The following is a 12547-nucleotide window of genomic DNA, read 5'->3' on the forward strand; positions in this document are numbered from 1 at the left end:
AGGGAGCTGAGTGATGCCAGAGAAAGGATTTCAGGTACTATGATGCTTGCTGCTGGCAGAAATCACTCCCCTTCTGTCTGGAACCCTTCCTGTCTCACTCATCCAACTGAGGATTTCTTATGCTACTCTTAGGCAGGCTTGGGAATTTGTTGGGATGGTGCCATGACATAGGGATTCATCTGAATGTCAGACTAGAAAGAAATACTGCAGCCAGATCAGGTGCTTTGTGGTGGGACCCAAATCAGACCTCAGGAAAGAAAGCAAAGACGTATGTGTGGTGGTTTGTTGGGTTTTTTTTGTTTGTTTTCACTTTGATCAATACTGGGAAACCCAATGAGAGGGACACCCTGCCACTGCGGAGAGGGGGATTTCAGGTCTTAGTACCAAGTAAAACCCCATTAGTCTATGAATAAAGTGAGAACATGTTTCTCCTGCAGCTGGGGAAATGTGAGATGACCTTTCATTTTTGTAGGATGTTTACATCAGAAGAGAGTAATTGGTGCTAAATGGAATCAGCACACCTTGAAGGAACAAGGTGTGGATGTAGGTGAGTGTGAGTATGTGTGTGTGAGTATGCATGTATGTGAGTGATGTGTGTGCAAGTGCATTGTAGATGTGTGTGAGTACAATGGATAAGCGTGAATGTGTGTGTAAATGAGTGTGAGTTTTTAATATGTGTGTGGGGTGAGAGTATGAGTGTGGCTATGTAAATATACATGTCAGTGTGGGTGCATGTAGGTAAGTGCCTTAAACCATTTGGCTGCTATAACAAAATACCACAGACTGGGTGGCTTATAAACAATAGGAATCTGTTTCTCACAGTTCTGGAGGCTAGAAGTCCAAGACCAGGTGTCATCAACGTTAGGTGAGGGGCCTTTTCTGGGCTGCAGACCTCTTATTGTATCCTCACGTGGCAGAAGAGGCTAGTGAGCTCCTTATAAGGGCACTAATCCCATTCATTAAGCCTCCACCCTTCATGATCTAATCACCTCCCAGAGGCCTTACCTCCTAATACCATCACACTGGGCATTAGGACTCCAACATATATGTGAATCTTGGACACAAACACACATTCAGACTATCGCAGTGAGTATGAGTGTGTGGAAGGTGTGTGGGGGGGTATGAGTGTGGGTGTGTTTGTGAATGTGTGTGTGTGTATGAATGTGAGTGTGGGAATGTGTTGAAGATGAAGGAAACCTTTGCTTTCTTGTTCTGGTTCTTACCTACTTCAGGTTTCTCTTAAAAAGGTTTCTTCTGAAAGTTCTGTTTCCTAAAAAATATTTTGTATAATTTCTTGCCATAGCTATTTTTAAAACAAAAATTCTTTCTATGTTTAAGCCAAAAAGTACAATTTAATCTATGAAATAAAACAAAAACACCTAGGTATTGTTAAAACAATAAATGCAGTAATAAGTAGAAAGTGTTGCCCTGTAATGAACAGCCTCAGCGTCGTGTTAAAGCCCTTCACAGGGGCTTTTAGCATCCTCTCTCTCACATCCCCTGTATCTTCCTTTTGTGCAAAGTCTCATATGTTTCCTTTGCTTCGATTAAGCATTTCAACCTGTGATTCCAATACACCTTTCTTCCAGTTAACACATGTATTCTTTAAGAAGAAAATCACCTAATAGACAGACAGTATATGAAAAGATATGACAAAGGGTTAAAACCACATTAACCTTTCCAGTTTCCTCTGTTAATTTCTTAATCATGGCAGATCATAAACTTTCTGAAATTGTGGTTGAGGCCATGGATCGAGAAGAGAAATATGTGTTTGTAAATGAAGGCAACTCCACTTTATTTATTTATTCATTCATTCATTTATTTCAACAAACATATTCAAGCCTCTCTTTAATACTGGAAACTGTGCTGCATGCCAGGGATATGGAAGCGAATAAGACAAATGCAGTCCTCAGGTGCTTGAGCTCATAGACCAGCAGAAGGACAAAATGGGTCTGATTAGGGCGTTCAGGTGTTAAGGAGTTTAAGATTCAGCTGGGGGAATAATGATCAGGGTCAACCAGTAGAGCAGGGGAATGGGTGAGGAATCACAGAAGACCTCTTGAAAGGTAATGCTAGAACTGACCTCAGAAGAACAAGTTAGCTGGGACAAAGATGGGAGAACATTTGGCAGGAAACTGAGGACTGTAGATTCAGCATATGAAGGATCACTATAGAAATATAAAACACACCTCAAATAAGAGCCTCATCTATAAGTTAAAATTTTCTTGTAGCTACTTTTAAAAATAAAAAAGAAACAGGCGGAATTAATTTTAACAATATATTTTAATTAGCCCAAGTATGTGTGGAATGTTATCATTTCAACATGTAATCAATATTTACAAATTATTGATTAGCTATTTTACATTCTCCTTATCCTACTAAATCTTTGAAAACTAATGTGTCTACTAAGTGCCAGTGGGTATGGTGGCTAAGTGCTCACCCTCAGAAAGTAATACATCTTAGTCACAGTTCAAGAGCACTGTGAGCACTATGTGCGGCTGGTGGCTCCCTACTGTAATGAACAGCGCCCCTGTAGGGCCTTCACAAGCAGTAGGGAAGAGTGTTAGGCAAACTTGATTCCAAAAGTGGGGGAAAGATTCGGTGGGTTTTAATCATTTGCTAAATGAAGTAACTCATTCGGATAAACAGCTACCCTCAAACCACAGAAGGCTAAAGGAAAGAGAAAGTAACAACACCCGTACTCCAGTTTACAGCAGAGCCTCAGAGGAAGTTTCTTTAGTACATTTCCTTTGTCTTTTTCTCCCTGTATCTCTCTATGTTGTATGAAGAATATTCCAATCCATATCACATTGCACTGAGGGGATGTGTCCTTTGGGCTCCTCATATGAAAGAAATCCTGTAAACGAGGGAAAGTATTATTTGTAATCTGATTTATATTGATGTAGAACAAAGATCTTTCATAAATCCACAGGGAAGATTGGCTATCAGGAGCCTGAGGCCTTTATATGATTAGAGGAAGCATCCAATCTCAAAAAATGATATTTAAATACAAAAGCAGCAAATGGGAAGCTTTTGATAGTTTTGTTGTAATATTCAGCTCTGTCTCCTTCCCTTTCCCAACAGGCTGGCACAGCATTTCTGAAGGTATTTTTGGAAAGAATGGGGTTGTTTTGCCTTGCTTACTAGTCATACATATTATACTAACTGTAATGTAGGGAATTTCAGTTGAGTAACAGAATGTGGTCAATGATGAAGATAAAGTGGGTAGCAGAGCATTAACAAGATAGAAAACAGATGGAAGGGGTTCAAGTTTTGCTCTAACAAATTTTCTATTTTTTTGCTGTTTTTCTGCTGCAAAGTAAGGTAGAAATCATTATGTCAGGATAACTAACATGAGGTATTAGTATCAATTAAATAAGTTCAGGGTAGCAAAACAACTGCAGGTATCTACTGAGCACTAACACAGCTGAAATTCAGAGTTCATCCTCTAGGTAGAGCTGTGCTACTTGGGTTCAAGTTGCAGCTTCACCACTTACTGGCTGTGTGTTCTTAAGCAAGGTGCTTATCCTCTCTGTGCCTTCCTTTCCTTACAAATAAAGTGCAGATAGTAATAGCGTACACCACCTGAGGTTGTTGCAAAGATTAATGAGAGAATCATGAAAAGTGTTGGCTGAGTCACTAGGAGGCAAACATTGTACAGGACGCTGAGACACAAAGATGGGTTGATAGACAAGTGGGTTCCACAGATGGATCATTTCAATACAGCGATTTTTAAAACTTCCAGATGAGCTTGTCTTTTGAGTTTCTCCCTCACTTTGGACTGGGGTTGCTGAAAGCAATCATGAGTTCTGAAATCAAGGTACCTAGGCTTACCTCACAAATTATATGTCCTTTGTAATCAACTGTATGACATTGGTGAGACTTCCATACAGACCCATGGTGGGAGCCAAGTCAAGATGGCCTGTCTTTCCATACACTGGTAGAAAAGTCATATGAATACAATGGGAAAAGTGCTAACTATGAAGATTTTTATATTTGAGTAACAGAGAGCAGGAAACTCATCAAGTGTCTGACATCTACCATATCCCAAGTACTCGTTGAAACCGTTGCCTCCCTCAACCCATTGTATCTTCCTGTAAGTCTATGCCGTACATAGAATTATCTCATTTTACAGATAAGTAAATTGAGCCTCAGAGAAGTAAAATAATTTGCCCAAAGTCACAGAGCTACTATGTGGTGGAGCAGGAAAGCAAAGGATCTGCTCTAATAATAAAAACTAACCTCATCCCCCCAAAAGTCTGTGACATATTCGAATTCCCCAGCTTTCGAAGAGGTCTTGATTATAACTTCTTTTATTTGATGTAGGCTTAGCTCTGACATACGGTGTGTGTTTGCTTGTTTGCATCAGGGGGAGTTCAGAATAAAATATCACTTTATGACAAGTACAGTAGCTTTTTCTTTAAGTCCTAAGAAGAAATTATTTGTCAATTCACAGAAACACCCTTCTTCCCATATACTTAAAAACAAAACAGGGGTGTCAGGCTGACTTGGTTGGTGGAGCATGAGACTCTTGATCTCAGACTTGTGAGTCTGAGCCCCATATTGGGTCTAAGATTACCTAAAAAAATAAAATAAAATCTTAAAAACAAAACACAGAGGTCTTGCATTCTAAGATGGACCAGACTTTTGTCCTGTCATGGATATATTCACCAGGTAATTTTTGGTGCTGAAAGCCTTTTCAGCCACTAGAACTCTCACAATAGTTTTATAAGGCAGCAGGCTACATTCCCGCTTCTCTCATAAACCTAAGTCAGAAAAGCTAAGTTTATTAAGTTTAGATCATTTCTCACACACAGAGGAAAAAAGAAACTGAAGGAGGCAATAAGACAGCTTTTCCTGTTTAGCACACTCTTACCAGTAGGAGAGGGTGACAATGACAGGAACACTGGCTTGACACCCCTTTCAGCACTGCCCATAAAGGTACAAGAAGTACCAGGACACCACACACATCCCGGACATTGCCTTCCTCTCATGCCCACCAGGGGGCACACTAAGATCTCACCTTACTTTTCTGTGGGGATTACTTGAGTCAGTTTCTTAACCTCTCCAAGCTCCCTCAGGTCAAGGAGATATGAGGACTAAATGCGACAATAGATATAAAGCTTCTGACTCATGATATGTTCCAATAAATGATAGTTTCTCCCTATCTCCCACCCAAATATGTAAACATTAGAGCAAACGTAAGTTCATCTGAAAAGACCCAGCTGGGTCTTCAGGTGATAGTTTTGGGTTCACAGCCTGTGATTCAACCCAAGGCCTGTTGATTCTGGGAACAAAGAATTCTGGATCTCCACCGTCCCAAAATTGCTGACCTGATGTCTTCTGTTGATGCTCCACATTAAAATGTACCACAACCTCACAATTAGACAAGCTGCTTTCCAACTTTGGGCCAGAAGGGTAACTGGGGATTCCAGCATGAAACATAGTGTCCTGTGGTGACCAGTTCATTGTCTCAGGCTTACCAACATAAGGAGTAGCACATCAGAGGAGAGAGATTGCTAGTCTAAAAGTCAGGAGCCCTGGATTCCACTCTCAGCTCCTCCATATATTCCTTGAGTGGCCTTAAGTATGTCATTTCATGTCCTGGACTTATTTCCTATTGATAGAATGAAATGTTGAATTAATTATTAATCCTTCCTGGTTCTGTAGTTTTGTGATGATATTCCATTACATCAGGGCCAAATATAATCCAGATATATGCATTATTTGGAAACTTTATATTGCTGTTTTTTTAAAACCAAATTAAACTTTTCAGTTGCTTCAGGAGACTACATGCCAGCTGGATAAATACCTACTTCCCTATTGTCTTATTAGGTTTTTTATTCCATGGGCCATGTTGGACAAGTGAGGCCCATTTTCAAATTGGTGAAAGAGACCAATTGCCTGAGAGATGTTAATGTTTATCCCAAAACTTGAGCCTGATATTTTATACAAGCATAATTCATGGGATACCATATTTATTTCTCTAACTACCTTAACTCCACCATTACCTTCTCAATGAGATTTTCAACTCTAAAATATGGGATATCGAAGGGGAGATGTAAGGGTTTAGGCCCAGGCCCTTCACTACCCTCTAGGAACCTTTACTCATCTTTCAGATCCACATCTTTCTTTACAAGATGACTGTAGTGTGTAGTGCATGGACCTCAGTTAGATTTCCACAGCAGTCATGAGGCAAGTTCATTGAATCTTCCTGTAAGATGATTTGACATTTCCCTCTTCTTTCAGTGCTCTACCATAGGATTAAATGAGATTGCTGAGATGTCTATGATGGACAATGAAAGGAAGGTAGTAAGAGCTGATTTACAAGGTGTTATTTTTCAATTAGAGCTCTGGTCTTCAGTTGTCAGAGTAAGACTGAAGCCCCTTGGGTTCCTGACAAGACTGAGGAACTTTGTGAGCTTAGTTAACTCTTGAGGAGTGCCTTAGGGAAGGGTGCATGATGTGGAGGTGAAATAATAGTCCTACCTCTAAACCTACAGAGGAGACAGGGAAGGATAGAGAGTTAAGGGAATGGTCTTCTCCAGCCAGCTTTTGCTTTAATTTATCCTGCTTTTCTCCTGTGACAAAGGACTTGTTTATTAATAACAGTTCAGAACATCACAATTTCAAAAGCAGTCACTTACTTTAATCCACACAACAGGCCTACAAGATTGACTGTGATGGACAATGAAAATGCTAACTTTCTTGGTTCCTGCCAGAAGACAAAGATGTCTTCTAGGGAAAGGCTGAAAGTGCACCCAAAAGAGCTCTCAGCAACATGACATTCACCCAGTGCATTGACCATGGTTTAAGATCCAGTCCCGGACTTTGAGGATCCAAAAGGGCACCCAGGGTAGGACCTGCTTTAATCAAGTTCCCAGAGACTGAAATATAAAAAGCTAGATGTTCATGGATTAATTTACAATGAGGAATGCAGCTGTTGGGCTACCCAGAAGGCTTGAGTCAGCAGATAGGAACATTCTTTCACAGCATGCTAATTATTTCAGAAGCCAAATTATCATCAGTAGGCCAATTTATTCACTTAAAGTGAAAAATACAAATTTTAAGTGAACCAGATGTTCATGTTACCCCAGCCTCTCCTGACAGATAAATACACAGGAAACCAAATTATTAAAAGAATGCTTAAGGGGTAGGAACCAGAGAAAAGGGCATTTGCCAGTCCTAATATGTGTCTTTTAGCACCTGAACCCATAGAAGGAATAGCCTTGCCAAGAAAACCATCATGCTTAAGTCTAGTGAACTCAACCTCTCTCTCCATGCACTAAGCATGGATAGGCACTGCCCGCGCTGCGCTTGGCAGCTCTTCATATTCATTGCTTCTGTTTCCCATGGTCCTTATCCAAACAGGGTTATAATACAAATAATTAGTTTTCTGCTTACTTTCTGGGATTGCTCCCAAATGATCTCAATTGGAATTTTTGCAATTTCAAAACTCATTAGCCACACATTTATAAACAGTGTCTTACTTTCCTAGCACAGATGGTTAATCCAGCTCACTAAGTGTGAATTTTACTAGTTTAGCTCTTGAAAATCTCATTTTTGATTTAATGAGCAGCATTACACTTTCTATATAAAAAGTTGTGTGTGTGTGTGTGTGTGTGTGTGTTTCACAGATTTAAAAATGGAGATTCAGAGGGGCTGAGTACCTTGCTCTGGATCACACAGCTAGTGATGATTAGTATAGATGGAACTGAAACCCAGATCATTGGAATTCAGATTCTACTCTTGTTCCATTGGATGTATTTGAGTTTTCTACTATTAGGAAGTTTCATTTTAAAGCAAGAAAAGAAACTCAATGTGTTTTTAAGAATTAGCTTTCAGGGATCCCTGGGTGGCGCAGCGGTTTAGCGCCTGCCTTTGGCCCAGGGCGCGATCCTGGAGACCCGGGATCGAATCCCATGTCAGGCTCCCGGTGCATGGAGCCTGCTTCTCCCTCTGCCTATGTCTCTGCCTCTCTCTCTCTCTGACTATCATAAATAAATAAAAAAAATTTTTTTTTAAAAAGAATTAGCTTTTAAAAATATAAATTTACTTTTCCCCCTAAATGGTGGGTTTGGGTGGAGATGTAGAGATACGCAGTGGAGAAGATGATAAGATGTAAATAAAAAGGTCACTCATATGTAACCTCCTGTTGTGGAGGCCATCAGGTTCAGCCACAAAGCATCCAGTGACCTTGTCTGGGAGTACACAAGTAAGTGGATATGTTTTGTTGCAGAATATGAGTATGTCCGAGGCAAGAGGAAAAATCCTCCACTATCGAGTGACCTTGCAGGAGGTGGCAATGGTGAAAGTCACACTACAGAACATCACAGAACACACCTCCTGGACCTGGGTCATTCCCAGAACTGGGAATTGGGTTGTGACTGTGTCTGCAGCTAACTCAAAAGGCAGTACCCTGCCTACTTATCTTAACATAACGGACCTGTGTGGGGCAGGTAAGTACCAACTTTCCTTTCATATTACCTATGGGAAACTGTTTCTTACTTATCTCTCATCTCCCACAGGCTCAGCTTAGGGCCTGGCATAAATAGCACAGGAGTTTCAACTTTGGAGCTGACAGCCTACAGGAATTCTTTTGCACTTAGAGTATGAGTGGCCTTAGACAAGTGAATTAACACCTCTGAGCTTCAATTTCTCCCTCTCTAAAGTAGGAATGATATCATCTGTCTTGCAGATCATTGTGAGATTAAATACAGAGACTAACATAGCAGGTGCTTAAAAATGTTATTAAGAAAATGTTAGTTACATTAAATTGAACACTAATGTCTAGCTAATTTTTCTAGATGTAAGACTACTATGTGATGTCAAGATCTAGGAAACATTCTGCTCTTATAGTCAAAACATATTTTATTTTATTTTATTTTTTTAATTTATTTTTTACTGGTGTTTAATTTGCCAACATATAGAATCACACCCAGTGCTCACCCCATCAAGTGCCCCCCTCAGTGCCCATCACCCAGTCACCCCACCCCCCACCCACCTCCCTTTCTACCACCCCTTCCTTGTTTGTTTCCCAGAGTTAGGAGTCTCTCATCTTCTGTCTCCCTTTCTGATATTTCCCACTCATTTTCTCTCCTTTCCCCTTTATTCCCTTTCACTATTTTTTATATTCCCCAAATGAATGAGACCATAAAATGTTTGTTCTTCTCTGATTGACTTATTTCACTCAGAATAATACCCTCCAGTTCCATCCATGTCGAAGCAAATGGTGGGTATTTGTCATTTCTAATGGCTGAGTAATATTCCATTGTATACATAGACCACATCTTCTTTATCCATTCATCTTTCAATGGACACCAAGGCTCCTTCCACAGCAAAACATATTTTAAAACCAATAATACTAAAATGAAATTCTGGCTATAATGAAACTGCAGTAAAAATTTTCTATACTACAGCACTTTATTACACAAATGTAGACATTTATCAAATTATCTACATTGAAATCTCCCAGCTAGTGATACACATTTTAGAGTTGCATGCTTAGAAAACTCATTTTTCAAGATAAAAGCCTATGATTAGTCAATAAAATGGATATAAATGCTGTTTCTCAATGTCAAGATCATTGGCCTAACTTTTCCAAAAATATCTAATAAAACTATAATTAAATCCTTTTTTAAAATTCAGTGGAACATTTTATCTACATATGAGCCTAGCAATCATCATCTGAAAGAAGCTTCTACCCAAATATGATTATTTTATATACACTGTTAAATTCTAGTTATATATCTTTTCAGTCATATATTCCATAAACATAGAGATGATAGAGTAGATAAGAAATAACTAAAAGAAAGTACAAGTAAATATTAATGTAACTTCTAATTGGTATATGAGTTAGGAATTGCTCTTAGGAGTAAGGGTTGCTCTTACTAGAGGCCTGACTACAGTGGCTTATTAATTCTCTCACATAAAAGAAGTCCAGAGGTATACAGTTCAGGGCTGGTGTGACAGCTTGGTGACATCATTAGGATTCCAAACTCCTTTCTGTTTCCTCTGCCAAATTGGCTTCTATCCTCAAGATGGAAATGGTCTAAGATGGCTGCCAGAGCTCTATCTACTTCCTTCTAGGAAAAGGAGGAGAGAAGGGCCCACCCCTCACCCTTGAGGAGCTTTGCTCCGGGTCACACAACACATTTATGGTCATTGTCTCTAACTGGTCATCTGGTCACACCTAGCTGCAAAGGAGGCTTAGAAATATATTTCAGGCAGCAATGTTCCCTTGCTAAAAAAGGACAAAATGTTTGGTAGGCAACTGGTAATTTCTGCCTATTGTTGGTAGGTATGTAGGGCAGAAACGTGAAAAGATGAATTAGTTGGGGGGGTGCGGAGAAAGCTCAAACTCTATGCATAGTTAAATAAAAATTTTAAAAACACCATAAACAAAGCTTTAGAAGTGTAAATAGCAATTTAAGAAAAGTATATGTCACATTTTTTGGCCAAAGGAGATGGATTATCTATCTACTTTTTCAAATAAATAAGAGATTGGAGCCATCAACAGGCAGCTCAAAAACTAAATAGACGAGTAGCAATAAAGATATGAAAATATGCGTAGCCTAACTAGCAATCAGTCAGATGCAAATCTTGAGAAAACATGAGAAACCAAATCAGACTGAGAAAGAGTAAGTAGAATTAGTATAACCCATGTGGGTGTGTAGGGAAAAGATATGCTGTATGTACCCTGCTGGTGGGTATGTAAATTGGTATAACTTTCTGGAGACGATTTGGCCATATGTAACAAACTTTAAATACTAATGTATCTTTGACCAAAAATTTTATCATTATGAATGTATCCTCAGTAAATGTAAGTGCTTAGAAGTGTAGGCGCAAAGATGATCGTGGAAAATTTTTGAAATAGTGAAACACTATGAACAACCTAAATGTAAAATAATAGAGAGACTGGTTTAATATATCATGACTCTCACCTGCCTTAACCGCACACTAGCATTAAAGCCATGTTGTAGCTATGCTTTTATTGACAAGGAGTGATGTACATAATAAGTGAAAAGATAGGCTTTCAATAGTATATATGGGATGATGCTGTTTAAAATATGTATTTAAATGAGTACCCATTTTTTGCCTGATAAAAAATCTAGTAGAATGTATGGAGAAATGTTAATAGAGACCATGACTGCATCATGGGATTACAAGTGATTTTCCTTCCCTTTTGTGCTTTATATTTTTATAATTTTTCTTCTGTGGCTAAGTTCTGCATATATAGTTTTTAAAGTGAATTCTGTGGAGGAAATTGAACTCTTACCACTATTTAGTATCCAGCTATTGTTAAAATGTAGTATTTCAGAATACCTTACTTCTTCACATGTCACTGCAGATGGGTCTTGAAACTATAAACTTTATGACTTTTCTGAGTCTGTTCCAGGTGCTTTATTTGGATTTGGTAACAACTTCTTAAAATGACACATTCATTTTGTTAGAGCTAGCCGCTTCTTTATTCATTCAACAGTTATTTACTGAGCATATACTACATAAGGCAGCTAGCATCCAGCAATAGGTTAGAAATACTGTTGAGGTCCTCCAGTTATATTTAGTTACATGAGAGGGACAGACATAAATGAGTAAACTGTGGTGCAGTATAAGTGTGAGATTAGAGGGATGCCCAGGTAATTCTAGGAACAGACAAAAGATGAAGCATGGGCTTGAAGGATGCTAGGGAGGAGGCAATATGTGACTGGGGTATGGAGAGACAAGTTGGTGGGAGCCAGGTGAGGGAGTGGAGATATGTGGGCATGAGGGTTTGCTTTAAAGTGAGATCTGAGCAAGCATGGAAGTTGAGGAAAAGAATTGGGTAGGGAAGAATTTAGAGATAAAGGGGACAGAGGGCTAGTTAGTGGAATGAGGACCTCATGGAATGAGGTCCATGGGGAGTGGGAAGATGATGGAAACCAATGGCAAAGAAAGAGGAAACCTGTTCTTCCCAGATTGGACAGGTGTTGCATAAGGATAAGACTCAATAAGAATGAACATGCAGAGGAGGTAAGACAGGACAGTACTTGAACTGAGCTGTAACTAAGAGGGTCCTGGTCCTGGAAATCTTGGAATATCAAGGGTCTGTTGTCTCTTCTAAGACCACATCTGAACCACCCAATACAACTACCCAATACTCTTTGTATCCCAGAGTGACATGGAGGACACATTGGCAAATTACACAGTCCCATCCTTGAGTACTCTTGTCTCACCCATATTCTGAATGATCTGTAGGAATAGCATACCATGATTTTGTCTTTGTCTCTTTGAGTATATTCACACTACTCACATATATAGCTTTCCTTTTAGGAAGGAAAAATAGCACCTCCCTCCACCCCTGGGGGGGCAGAATTATGTTGATTTTGAGGAAGTAGGGACAACTTTGTCGTAAAAAGCACCTGCCACAACATTGCCTATAAAGAAACATAAGAATGAGTTTGTTGATTTACAGTGAAAATTGAATGTGTGCTAAACCCATCGGTCAACAAGTAAAAACATATTTAATATTTCAGACCAGTCCCTGTGCTCAAGAATTCTTGAAACC

The 12547-nt window shown here is 39.3% G+C and overlaps 1 protein-coding gene across 3 annotated transcripts in view; it reads left to right on the forward strand.

Moving 5' to 3' along the window:
- Window positions 1-12547, forward strand: part of IL12RB2 (interleukin 12 receptor subunit beta 2) — a 74893-nt gene that overhangs the window by 36848 nt on the left and 25498 nt on the right. For all 3 annotated transcript variants that reach the window (XM_055306252.1, XM_055306251.1, XM_055306250.1), the window contains one exon: window positions 8240-8459. In XM_055306252.1, the coding sequence (XP_055162227.1) occupies window positions 8240-8459 (220 nt within the window). The remainder of the gene's footprint in view (window positions 1-8239; window positions 8460-12547) is intronic.

The sequence above is a fragment of the Nyctereutes procyonoides genome, unplaced genomic scaffold (genome assembly GCF_905146905.1).
Source record: "Nyctereutes procyonoides isolate TBG_1078 unplaced genomic scaffold, NYPRO_anot_genome, whole genome shotgun sequence".
Lineage (NCBI taxonomy): Eukaryota > Metazoa > Chordata > Mammalia > Carnivora > Canidae > Nyctereutes > Nyctereutes procyonoides.